The sequence below is a fragment of the Hipposideros armiger genome, unplaced genomic scaffold (assembly GCF_001890085.2).
Source record: "Hipposideros armiger isolate ML-2016 unplaced genomic scaffold, ASM189008v1 scaffold_1023, whole genome shotgun sequence".
NCBI lineage: Eukaryota > Metazoa > Chordata > Mammalia > Chiroptera > Hipposideridae > Hipposideros > Hipposideros armiger.
The window spans coordinates 28,978-43,396 of NW_017732373.1; the positions used below are offsets into that span (position 1 = coordinate 28,978).

The 14,419-nt window shown below is 38.1% G+C and overlaps 1 protein-coding gene across 1 annotated transcript in view; it reads right to left on the reverse strand.

Moving 5' to 3' along the window:
- The window catches only part of USH2A (usherin), a 465,799-nt gene that overhangs the window by 22,936 nt on the left and 428,444 nt on the right, over positions 1–14,419 (reverse strand). The window contains exons 47-48 of the mRNA XM_019631633.1: positions 13,587–13,755; positions 8,279–8,500 (exon numbers count right to left, since the gene is read on the reverse strand). Of these exons, the coding sequence (XP_019487178.1) occupies positions 8,279–8,500; positions 13,587–13,755 (391 nt within the window). The remainder of the gene's footprint in view (positions 1–8,278; positions 8,501–13,586; positions 13,756–14,419) is intronic.

Consider the following 14,419-nt stretch of genomic DNA (forward strand, 5'->3'; position numbering starts at 1 on the left):
AGAGAGAGAGAGAGAGAGAGAGAGAGAGAGAGAGAGAGAGAGAGAGAGAGAGAGAGAGAGAAACAGAGGAGTCCACAGCTTCAACTTTTATACCATTGGGACATTTTTCTGCTGCCTTCATTCAGACATTTAAATACCACCTTGGAGACTTCACTGTCCTTTTTTTCTCTAGCCGTTTCCTTAAAATAATTTGTGTTTCTATTTTAAAGAGCAATCGGAATCTGAAAACTATAGGGCCCTATAGGGAACAGAGTACATTCTTGCCCTCTACTTTCAAATTGCTTTATGGTTTCACCATGCTTTAAGTATAAAATCAAATTGCAGACGTTGACCTAATTCGAAACTCCTAATCAGTCATCTGATCGCTCTGAGGAACTCTTGACAGGTCAACGAAAATTTCGATAATGAACTGTTTTTACACTAGGAAAAAAAAAAAAAGGTGCTTTCCTTCACAAAGAGCTTCATCTTTGTTTCACTGAATTAAAATTTTCAGCCCAGATTTCACTCGCATAACAAGAAGTGACTTCCTTTGCCGTTTCTTTGGTAAACCATTACTTCTTTAATTATTATCAACCTTGTTCCAGTGTGATAAATTGCTAATTACTTAATACCCTAATCAGCGTTCATTCTTTGCACAGATAAACTGTGACAGTGCCATTAATTCAAATAGTAATTTCACTTAATGGCCAGAACGGCACACCAGATTTTTATGCAGCATTTTCTGAAGACTGCATCCATCACTGCAATATTCTGACATAAAGATGTCTGACGTGCACTAACTCACTTAGGGACAGCAGATGTTCCTGAGCAGAGTTTGGTAGTAATTCCCATAGTGCATCACTTCAGCATGAATGAGCTGCAGATTCACAGACAGACAATCTTCTGAAACTGCATTGCAATAACTTCTGACCCCGACCTAATTTATCACATGTAGCGCTTGACTTTTGAACTTTGACACGCAGAATGCACAATGTTAAATATGTCCAAGGAAAAACAAAATAGGCGATGGATTATTGATGGATTGATCTAGTTTTCTAGAGGCTGTTCATTAAATGTGTGCCAAGGTGGAGTGTCTCTTTGAACAAGGTGCAGGGGTTATTAAAGAGGTATAGTCTGCACCGAAATATCAGATGTTTAACATCAGACAGCATATATATATATCCAATGCACATCTTTACAAACAGCATACGTTTCCAATGGCTAGCTTCCACTGTATTGGATACAACTGAGAAAATAGTAGAGAAAAGACTTTTTTTTTTACTTGCAGTGTTATGAATACTTTCAGTATGTCATCAACACATTTAATGGCAAGGGCTGAAAATGAAAGCATGTATAAACATATAAGCCTGATGAATTTCTAAATTGTTAAATGTGCAAAACAGGTGCTCTGTGTTTCCAAAAAAAGAACACATATTATGAACCATGCTTTTGGGATGAAATCAGTACAGTGGTAAAAAACAGAGTCTGGAATATGACAACTCATTGTGGAACTCTGGGATTGATCATGGGGACCACATCTTAAGCCAAGGGATTATATGTTAAGCCTAGAAAAATGACAAAATAAAAAAGATCTGTGATTAGTCATACTTAGGACAAACAGAACTGGTGGCAGAGCATTAAAGGAAAAAAAGGCAGGCTTGTCCTCACCAGTAGATGGCTCTATGGCTACCACCACAAAACTGAGAAAGGGTCGAGTAAAACGCTCCCCAAATTGTTATAATTAATTACTAATTAAATCTTTATTAAATTTATTGGGGTTTCAAGTGTACAGTTCTATAATACAGCATCTATGTATCACATTGTGTGTTCACCACCCAGAGTCAGTTTTCCTTCCACCACCATATATTTGATCCCCTTTACCCTCGTCTACCACTACCCACCCGTTTCCCTCTGGCACCCCATAAACTTTCATCTGTGTCTATGATTGTTTTGTTTGTTTTGTTCGTTTGTTGCTTTCAGTTTTATATGCCACATATGAGTGAAGCCATATTATGTTTTTCAAAAACTCAGTATGTCATAGAAATCTTCCTGGAAAATATTATTTTAGTACCATCTTCTGGGACGGAGTTCTGTGCCATCCTTTCCTCTTTGCAAAGTTTCCGAACCCCATCGGATATAACAAACAACAGTAGCCATTCATCCTACCGAAGTCCCAGTCCAGGACATGAAAACTCAGCATCTTTTTCCTAAACAATTTCAACTGAGAGTTTCGTACCAAAGGCTGCATGGCCAGCATTCACGACAGAAACAAGGCAATAAGTTCCAAAAGTCTTTTATGATCGGTCTGTCATGGCTTAAAAAAATCTGGTCCTCTTTGAATTGACAGAGAGGCTTTAATTTCCATTTTTTAATACTAAAGGATATAATCAAATCCAGCCCAAGATTAATGGCAGAAATGATAAAACCATATAGGCAAACAGTAAGAATAAAAAGAGTAATAAAGAGGTTTAAAATATATTCAGAGAAAATGGTTAAGAATACATATGCGCTGAAATGACGAGCATGACTCCCATCCCGAGATACCTGTCTGACACTCCTACACAACTCATCCGCCCAGAGAGAGCAGTAAAAACATAAACGCTACCCCAGCACTTCTGTTCCAACAGCATCTGTTAATTCACTCCATTTATAAAATACATATTGACAAAGACAACTGAACTGGGACCGGGGAGATTTGATTTGGTGTGAGAAAGTCAATTCAATGTGATTTTGTTAAAGGGCTCCTGCAGGCAAATAAAAGAGTTTAAGTAATAAAGTACATAAAGAGATGTTTTACGAGCCAGCCCGGTCTCATGGCAGACACACAATGCCAGGCAGCGAGCGAGGGCAGGCTCAGGAACAAAATGATGAAATCCAAACCCTCGTGTAGCAGGTACGGCGCTGCTAGGTTGAGGAAGAGAGGACCATATGGATATTCTGGAAGGTCATTAAGGTCACAGTCATTAGGGGCGACAGGAGGGAGAAGCCGCAGAGAGGAAAGAGACATGTGGCACGTCTATTTTCAGTGAAAACTGCAGGGAGGTCAAGAGAATGGAGGGATTTTTTTTTTCCTCTTTAAAAATATCATTCCGTCGGTCTACCATGATTTCCAGTCTTGGCAGAATTAAACAATGGCCTGAGAAACTCTAGAACTAATCTGGATTCGCGGGAGTTGAGGAATGTCACAATTTGATTAAGAAATATTTGACTAGCATGGAATACCATACTGAAGTAAATAGAGAAGTGATTCTGAAATCTGGGCGCAGGGATGGGCGTCAACGGTGAATATGAAACTGCAGTCAGATTTTTGTGTGTATTCTGTGCATTATTATTCAAGTGATGGTTTGTAACTTTCCAAGATCCTACAGGGAGTGTGTGGCCTGCAAAAGATAAAGAATGATTGTCCTAGTGGACAGTAAGCAATCTCTGCTCCATTTCTTACAGCAGGTGCACTTGACTTTTTGGCAAGTGTGTTCTGACTCATCTTCCCTTCTCCTTCACATCCACTCTGCCACCCAAATCTAACTTATCTCCTGCAATCACAGTCCCCACCATCACACTGACTCTTCCCCAGTACTAAATAATGCTTTGACATTTTTGCCTGCTCAGATTCATCTCCGTCTATTTCCCTACATACCGTGCACACCTCCAATAAACCCAGAAGCTTGCTACTGCTTGGACATGCTTTGCAGATTGCTAATCTCACACTGTAGCTCAAGCTCTGCCCTTTATCTGAATGTCCTTTTTCTATCCAGACGTCTCAAAATCCTACTCGTCGTTTGGACGTTCCAATCCTATGGTTTAGCTTGTCCCATCACCTTGACTGGAGTGATCTCTCGGGCTTAAAAGCTATGCTTGCATTTATCCCTTTCTTATGGACTGTGTTGAACCTTACAGTTCCTTTTCGTCTTGGTTAAACTGTAAGTCCTTAAGGATAAAAATGGAATCTTAGCCATTTTTACACTCACAAAGCACCTAGAATGGCATTTTGTATATATAGTCACTTGGATATAGCCACAATACATATTTACCGAATGAAGGAATATGGCAATTGACTTAAAAAAAACAGCAACAGAAGAATAAAGATGTTAAAATGAGACATTTTGCTGTTATTTTAAAACTCTGATGCATTATGATATGGGGGTGGGGGGGAACTTTTATTCATCCCTGTCAACATCCATGGTTCTTGTTTTTATCTAATGACCTGTTTTTAGCTAATGCATCTAAAGGGGGAAGAGATACTTGGCTGGTCAATGACAGCGCAGGATAACTAACAATTTGCCATGAATTTCTAGAAGACACAATTACTACGCCTTAAAGCAGTAATTCTCAAAGTTTGGTCTCAGGACTCCTTTCACTTCTATACATAAATGAGGGTTGAATAGCTTTTATTTATATGGGTTATGTCTGTTGATACTTACTGGGTGATAGCCTAAAACAGAAATTTTTGAAATATGTATTTATTAATTCCTTTAAAATAATAATATATAACATGATAACATAAATGTTCATGACAGTTTTTTTTCCAAACTGAGAAAAAACTTAGTGAGAAGAAGGACATTGTTTTACATTTCTGCAAGTCTCTTTACTGTCTGGCTTAATACAAGGAACTGAATTCTCATGGCTATTTCCACATTCAAGGGTTGTGATATCACATGGCATATCATCGTTGGAAAACTCCACTGTACACTCATGAGAGAATGAGAGTACAAAATGCGTTTGCTAGGTGAGTAGTATTACAAAAACGGTTTTGGTCTTACAGACTCCCTGCAAAGGTCTTGGAGACCCAGAGCAGTCCAGCACTTGGAGAGTCTCTGCCTTCGAGCCAGGCACTCATGCACTGTGCAGTCAAAGGGCAAAGTTTCTAATGTCATTTTCCTGCTCATCCAGAAAATGTTTGCAACTTGGTGGTTTTATGACGCTGGGCCTGCTCATCGGACCTGCTAAACAGTGCCATGGTTTGGGTCGGAGAACACCCAATGCTTGTCCAGGCATCACAAGGCTCAGAGAGGCTAAGAACACGGGCTCCATCGCTTTGTGGATGGGGTTAGAATCCGTCCTTAGTCACGGTGGCGAGAGACTCCTGGGCAAATCTCCCAGCCTCCCTTGCACGTAAGTGACGACAGAGAGCTGAATTCTAGTCAATGAAATCTTAATAACAACATTTGCTGTCTCTAAACCTGGCCAATAAAAAACATGCACGCAGGTTATTCCGTGCTATTTCCCCTTCTGGCTGCAGGAATGGGTACAACCTCCAGGCCACCTTAGAAATTACCTGTTGAAAATGGCAGAGTCTCCAACAGTCGGGTGACCGTGGGAAAGATGGCTAGTCTGCAGACAGGTTCCCACCTCAGTGCTATTATATGAGAAAGAAATAAACCCCTATTGTACCTGAGCCTTTATCAATTATGAGGTTCATTTGTAACAGCAGTGAGTGTTGTTACCTGAACGAATACAGCCACTTACCCGCTGTGTGAGTTGGGGCAAGTTTTTAGTGTCTGTTAAAATGCCTCTGTTTCCTCACGTATAAAATGGAGATAATAATAGTATTTACCTCCCAGGGTGGTTGTGAGGATTAAATGTGTTCATGTATATAAAGCACACAGAACTCAGCCTGGCAAATGTGAACACCAGGTTTTGTTTACTTCTTGTTGTTGTATTTTGTCCCCCGATCACTCTGCACATCATTTAACAGGTGAGCAGTGTTTAGGACACGCTGCCTGGGCTGGGCTCCTTGGTGGGGCTTTCATTAGCATTAGAAGGCCAACCTCTGAAGCCCACAGTCCATGTGAGACATCTCTGAAAGAGCTATGTGTCTAGCAGCTTCCCGTGTGTTAGATGATTCATTTTCTAAGATCTTGGGAGGCTGCTTTCTGTTGGTTTTCAATTCTTTGTTTTACCTGGCAAAGTCACCTCTCTTGTTACCTTATAGTACAGCTCCAGGGGCCTTACGCGATCGGTGAGGGAAATTCCTAACTTCCCGGGGTCCATGAAAATGGCCCAATGAAAACCTAATTCTGTTGTGTGTAGGACAACAAAGCATGGCCACTATTTTCAGGGCAGTTGATGGAGATCAACAAAATGACAAGGGACTATCAACCTGTCTGACAGTGTAGATATGAAACATCTTCCTGTAGCTGCGCCCCGCTGGTTGGATTAAAAAACACAGAGGATGGATACAGTGTGGCTCCAAATGGATGCAAATGTGTGACTCAGAATTTGACAGCATCAAGATGGCTGTCCAAAGATAAAATAGAAAACTAGAAATCAGGTATTGTTTTGGCTCAGAGAAGGAGATGTATCTTTCACACACTGGGAGGACTGAAACCTAGTTATGAATAATTTAATGTAGCATTTCTTACTTATTTAAGGTCTATTAAAGTACTGAGAGTTTGGTATTCTTATTAAAGCACAGGAGAGAATTCACAGTGCATCTCCATCAAGATATGCCGCTGTCCTGAAATCATACCCTGATAGGGTTTGGAACCCCGTCCCTACTAGCTATGGGGGTGGATTTACCCCAAAGCTAATGACATTTGAGCTTCAGGGCCCTTTGCTTCATGAGCCCCTTCCAAGGCAAACAGTGATATTTTTATAAAAGTTGCAAATGGATAGCATTTAACTACCATTTGTTATGGCCATTGTGTCTTGCCCCTTTAACTGGCCCTCTGTCATGTATGCGTGTCCTCAGATGGATTGAAATTTGAAATTGGAGTGACCAGGGACATTTCTGACATCTAACCAAGGAGCTTGAATATGCTTGGTGGGGCTTGAATATGCCATTTTACCTGCAATTTGGAAATATGGGGCATGTGAGAAATTACTGACGCCTAATGTGGAGGCATATAAAGAGCAGCTTTGAGAAAGAGAAAGATCAGATAGAAAAATTAATATGAAACAAAAGCTGTAAAAATGAATAATGGAATCAACTGAAATATTCTGACATCAAGAAGAGAATTGTAATAAAATAAATTTCAGATCATACCAAAAATAGTAAACTGTTCAAATAATGAATGTAGTATTGAAAAAGGCATAGGTGATTTGATTATGGGATAATACAAATTATGAAGAGAAGTAACTCAAAAATACATTGGAAAAATGTATACTTCTCACTGATTTATAACAAAAGTGACATTTATGATAATATACAACTAAATTCAGTCATATAATAAGGGTATCTTGAAAAAATGATTAATGATGTTGTCAGTTCAACAAATATTTAAGACTAGTCACTGCAGATCACCTACAAAAATCTCAAAGTGCCCTTAAATCTTAGAAAGACCCTTGGTAGATATTTCTCCAAATTTGACAATAACCTTAAATATTTATATAATATTATAATAATGAGTTGTGAAGCTTAATGTCACCTTTCTAAACTTCAAATAATTAAAGTTTTGACTAACTATGTTAACAGGAAAGAATGAATTATCTTTCTATTCCTTCTACAGATAATTACAGTACAAAGCCATTGTTATATGAAGAGGTGATCGAAGGGTGTACATTAAACATGTCGGGGAAAGATATAGTGGGGGTGTCAGTTATATAATCCAAATATACTATTTTTATGTCAGTGTGATTTGCTAGGTTGCTTTTATTTTTAGATTTGTAATTTTTGAAATTTATGTTTCCCATCTAAATAAAAATTCATTTTTTTAATATTTTTGTCTTCTCATCATTTTGTTTTCTTTTCTTAAAGAGGATCTCCCAAATTTTATGACCTCAAAACCTAGAATCTGACTAGCTGTGTAATCTTTAACAAGTGTCTAATCTCTGTGCCTCAGAGTCATCATTTTTATAATGTGGATATTTATAATAGTATCTATCCTGTAAGATTATTGTAAAGATTAATTGAGGTAATAATGTAGAACACATTGGTATAATACCTGCTAGATAGTAAGTACTCAATTAATGATAACGCTTGCTATTAATATTAATGTTAATGTAATAGCTACAGAAGAATAAAGGACTAAAACAATCATCACACACTATCATCAATAATTTTGTAAACTGTTAGCATTTGTTAAGAAATAGTCTCTTAATGCCGAACCAATGCAGTCATGGTTTGTGTATTTTTGGGCGGACATAATACTTTTCAAGAAGAGTTTTAATGCTGTTTTTACGAAATGCATCACATACCCATGAAAATGTGAGATTATGTTGTTATTTGTTGTAAAATGCATCCCTAATTGTCGCAATAGATACAGTGAAGCTTGCATTACTGTGTTTCATGTCCAGGGCTGGTATTGTCCTTCTCTGTCCCTCCCACTTCCCATCTATGAGGGTCGCCCAGGCCCTTTACCTGGAAGGCGGCTGTACACCACACCGTCATCTTCTCCTCCACAGCACTCCAGGCCCCTGCTCACAGCCCGACCACCACAGCACTGCTGCCCGTGGCCATCTCGGAGCCTGCCAGCACAGCAAATCTGGTTTCCTGAGGTGGAGTACGGCATTCTGCCACAGCAGGCGTCGCCGATGCCGGTGGAAACCCGGTTGTGCTGTTCATCTGGACAGCACACCTCACCTGCCAATTGAGGACAGTAACCATCACTGCATGAGTTAAAAAAAAAATATATATATATTTTTAAAAAATAAATAAATATATATATATGCTTTGGCTCACAACTACATTTTATCACGATCATCTTGCAAATGCCAACTGGTTGAGAGAATTACTAGAAAGAATACCGTCACACTGGAGTTGCAAAATTTCAGTACAACTTCAAAATTGCCACAGTAAAGGTATATAAACACGTATGTGTACTTGCATGCACACATGTCAACTTAGAGGTAAGGCTATTTCCTTCCTGATCCTTAATAAAGGAGCACATTAAGAATGGTGACACAGATTAAGTGACATTACACAAAAGTTTGTTTACAAATACTTTTCTATTTAGTGTATTTTTTTTTTTTGGAAAGTGGGGTGGAGTCACAAATCCACTCTTGATAAATTTCTATTGCCTATGATTATAACTTTTATAACCAAACTGTATTTATTTAACCAAACAAAATACTTCCAATGAGAAGGTCAGTTAAGTGAGAAGAGATAAAAATACTATATTCAAGTCAGCACACTAGTACTTTTTTGGGCTGTGGCAGATGCTAAATTTCACTTATACAGTTATATCCACATTCCCCTTCATATGAAATTCCAGGAAACGTGAGATAATAAAATAATCTTTTGCCTGGTGCTTTGAAATCATAGGTTTCAAATATTATAAATATCAACAATCTTTTTTTTTGTTTTGGTATGAAGAGGCTCCTAGAACACAGAAAAACTCTAAAAGAGAAAAAAAATTTAAATCGCCTTCCCTTAAGGATCCCTTAGAATGGACTAACAACTTGGCTGACCTCCAATTCAAAGCTCGCCTTTCCTTTGTATCTCATGACAGAACTCTGGGTTGACTTCCTCCTTCCCCCGCCTCGCTTGTTCTCTTCTCCCTGCACCTTCAACAGGCCCTCTTACCTTTCCTGCACTGTCCCTTCTAAATGCATCTTTCTCCTTGGACAATATCCTTTTGCTATATTGTATAAGGTATGTGAGTATGATAATCAACCTGGCGGGTCTTACAGTTTTAAACAATGGTCCAGATAAAATTTATATAATCTAGCTAATGACTTGCCAAGCCATCAAGCACAAGTTCCCTAATGAAATTAGAGTTGCCTTAGAGATTTTCCTGTTTGTAAAATGAAAATAGAATTCTAAGGCATGCTTTTTCATAAAATTTGTTAAAAAAAAATCCAGTAAAATCGACCTATTTTGAATGCATAGTTCCTTCCAGGAATTTTAACACAGGACTACAATCAGCATACAAAAGAATTTAATTACCCCACAATACCCCCAAACTCCTTCATGCTGCCCCTTTATTGTCACATATTCCCCCCACCCATGACCCTTGGCGATCATTGATCAATTCTCCATCACTACAGCTTGTCTTTTCATGTATGTCAGATACAGTGGAATTTCACAGTGTATGAGATTGCTTTCTTTCACTCAGCATAATGCCTTTTTGGTACGTCTCAACAGTTTGCTCCTTTTGATTGCTGAGTAATATTCCTTTGTGTACGTGTTTGACAGGTTGTCAAGTGCCACTGAGGGACACTTGAGCCGTTTCTGGGTTTTGGGAAGTATAAATAGAGCTGTGTGTGTTCAGGATTTTGTGTAAATGCAAGTTTTTATTTCTGCAGGACTGGGCCAAGGCACGCTCCGTTTTCTCCCGACAGTATGAATTCCTAGAATGCAGGGGACAGTTGGCTTAGTTGATTGTCTTTGAAAGGATCCTATAATGTACCATGTATAAGTAGATGGAAACTTGGTAACTTTTTCATGATGATTCTACGAGAGGCCAATGAAGAAGACATGAGTTTACCATGAAATTACTGTAAAAGTGCTGTATCTGTTACATTGCTCTGGGTAAAGGGATTCTCCTCTTTGGTCAGAAATGGAGTTGCCACATTTCTTAAATCTTTACAGCTGGAGAAAGCAGTGCCTCTGTTGGTAACTTTTCTTTTACATAATGTGGCACACAGGGTGGGGGCAGTGTCAATTAACTAAGCACCACTTAGCACAACAGTGCACTCAGAGAAAAGAGGACTCGCAGCTATTTTAGGGAAAACCACTATTTTTTTTTCTTTAAAAAGCCACTTTCGAGTATAACAAATATTAATTGGTTTATACATTTGAGCCACATTTCCCTGTATCCCTCAGAATCTTATTCAGTTACTGACAGAAAAGGATTCATCAAAAGAGATGTGGATTATATCAATGAGAAGTAAAACTGATTTTTTTTCTCCTCAAAAAAGGGCTATTAGATATAAGATGCAAGGATCAGTCACCTTCTCATTAACCTCTCAAAATGAATCTATTTCATGGCAACCTTGAAAATGTTTTCTCCATAAAAGCTACCATGCAGTCAGTCTCAACTGTTAATTGTTATTCTTATCAAAGAATGACCTGCGTTAACATTTAGCTTGAGGTCGTTAGCATATTTATAAAAGAGGGGGAGTTGTGATGAGCATTCTCTTCTGATGTTGTTATTGGGTGCTATGGAAGAAAGTGAGAAAAAAAATAAATATTATGAACCAATATTTCAGATGTATCTATAAACATCAAAATGCCTACACCCATCTCAGCCTTGAACCGGCAGAGTACTGATTGGGTTTTAATTACATTTTGATACAAGATGGTTTGGGGTCACTGTGCTCTCTTTCTGGATGTAAGCAGTGTGAAACTAGTTAACAAGACGCTTGTCCGAGGAGAGAGGTCAAGATATAATCTCTTCACTTAGGTACATTGAGATGAATGATTGCAGCAAAACACTCTGATTAGCGCATGAGACTGCATTTTTTTTTCCCCTTGACACAATGGTAGGCATTCTCATATGGTGAAAAATGAACTATTTAAAAGGTCCGAATACAGGCTGTGCTCAACAGTTTGTTAAACATCAAAATGCTTGAAGTCTAAGTGAGCAGACTACGTGCCAATGTAAGATAATGGAAGTTTTCAAAACTTTTTTTTTTTAAGCACTTACTAAAAAGTTCTGTGCAATATCAATAAATAATGATTGGGTTTTCCTGGCTTCAGTTTTTTTAAGAAAAAAATGTTAAATTTTATTTGGGAATAGAACAAAATAGATGGTTTTCTTAGTTCAAAATCTGACACTTAGGGAAGACTGGGAAAGGTGACAGGTAAATCTAAGTGTTACCAGCTGTGATAGATGTGACCAAGTGTTTTTCAGCAATTTTAAAGTGTAGACGATATTTTCCAGAGTTTGAACAGTTAATTGTAAACCATGACTTATCAAAATTTTTAATGTGACTTAGAAATGAAAATACTATTATTTAGTTTTAAGCTAAACTTAGAGAAAAGCCTAGTATGGTTTTTGATCTGAAGAATTAAAAGAATGAGACAATGGAAAATTTCCATCTCATTTATGTAATTACAATTTTCAGGATTTTTTTTTTGAGGGGAGGTAAGATACAAAATGTAGTTGAAAACTCCTACAGTGTAAATTATTTTGAAAGACTACAGCACTTGACAGTGTTTGATTAGCTGCTAATACTATGATCTGTAGCATACAGAAGGTAACACTTCTCTACAAAATCCTATTCCCATTACCATTGTGTTTTCTTACTTGGAAAATGTAGTCGATTAAATTATTTAATTATGAAAGCATTTTTTTGTGTGAGAAACAGAAATAATAGCTATAAAGACAGAGTTTTCTATTAACTTGAAGGGACAATGATGAAGAACAGAAGCTCTGTGCCTTGAATAAACTTATATAGTATTTAAGTTATGGTTATTATAGTGTTCACCTCCCCTTTTTTGTTCCACCATTTTGCAAAGTAATACGGGGTGAGACACGTTCTCTTTTCACGTACCTTGACTGCATCTATTTCTACCAAACGCAAGGAACACCGAACACCACAAGAACTAATGAAATGTTCAGCATAAATTTTATGTTAAACTAGATATCTCAAGGCATTCAGCTCTGCTTTGGCATCCAAGCCCTTAGCTCTCTTTTCTTTCTCTCGTATCCATTTTCTGTGCTTTTGAAGAAGACATAGGCATTGAACTCAGGTGGGAGGAAAAAGCAATCTGTATTCCCAATGGCTTTTCCAGGATAAAAAGAAACTGACAATAGCAGTAATGAGATTTTTAGAATTCTGGAATAATCATTAATAAAAAAACAACCACCTGTTAACACAGATAAATGTATTTTGGTTATATAAGTAGAGTAGCCAAAGGAACACGGATTTTGGAGACACACTGAGGTTTGCTTTTCAGCTCTGCCACTACACCCTGGTGTGCATCTGGGTATGTCACTGCTCCTCTTTCAGCCTCTTTCCTTATTTGGAAACTTAAGATAAAATACCAGCCTCCTATAGTTGTGACAACTAAGAGAAAGTATGATACGTTAAGCGCTTAATACAGAGCTTGCCATAAGCTTGTTTTAAAAACGGCAATCATGAGTTTTATGCTCAATGATATTCACTGGATGTTGTTCTGCATAGCTGACATTTGGACAATTCAGTCGGCTGATAAACAGAAGACAAGGAAAAGGTGAGGGGAACATCCGTGTGTGTGCTCTCGGCTGCATCCGTCCGCCCCTGCCCCACCCAGAGCAGTAAGAGCACATGGCAGTGGGTGGTCTCAGGTAAATGGGATCCGCACTAGACTCCATCCAGGGACAACGCAGCCAGCGTTCACAATAGACCCGGAGGAGGGAAATGGTGGAACACCTAGACAATCACAGAACTTACAGTAAAAGTGAATAAAATATAGTCATAAACTAAAGGGAGTTATCCAGCTATCCAGATCTGGATAAAATTAAGTCATAAAATAAAGACAGTTACCCAGCTATCCAGATCTTCTTCTTCATGGAGTAGCTATACCGGACGCCCTTATATCCCCTCTCTAATTTGAACTGAGCCTTGCTTATGTTTCAGCAAAGCTGAGAGGAGAAATACTATTTGAAGCCGGTTATTGGCTACATGTGGGTGGTTCAATTTTTGTTGGGAACGTGCTGGAAGTAGTTCACTGAGATGTGTCACGCGTTTGCTTTCTCTGGTTCCCAAGATTACCGAGCACACCTGGAAAGGGTCCTTACCTGGCAGAATTCTAATGTAATACCCAGAGCAGCACTGGTAACCTGGCTGCGCCTCCCGAATTTGGCCTCCACAGCAAACTCCGGTCGAATTGAAAACATCCGGGATGTACTTTTCTTCACAGCAGCGGTGTCCAGGCTGGAGGTTATAGAGAACTCCATTACAACAAACCTGAAAGTTGGGGATAAGGTTTAAAGAAGAAAGATTAGTGTAATTAAGAATATTATACCACCGTATCTTAAGCAATAATATGAATTTTCTAATAAGGCTTTGATATGATACCAAATGCAGCATATTTCTGATAAAAATTCAAACGTTTAAAAAATACATTTCCTCAGCATCGCTGAAATGCTATGAATGACTTTTGATACAATGCAGCTTTTTACCCTCAACCACATTTTGTGTTCTATTATAATATTCTGTAAATATGAATTATCTTTTGAATGCCAGTGCTTCCGATGTAAAGATGATTTAGAATTATAAATCAACAATTCCCTTCGTGTTTTTACTTTAATGGTGGTTTAATTTGAAAACAGCACAGTTATGGAAACCTACCTGCTGTTGATTTTTTTAAATTGCATTTTTCTTATAATTTATATAATCACTTATTTACAAACCCAATCTTCAGACATGGCAATCTTAACAGAGTCCAACATTCACACACACACACACACACACACACACACACACACACACACACATATATACATATGTACATTATATATATTACACACACACACACATACAGAGGGTGCCCCCAAAATAAAATGTATACACATTTTAAAAAATGAAAAAACTGTACTAAATTTGTAACACTCAATAGATACTGATAACA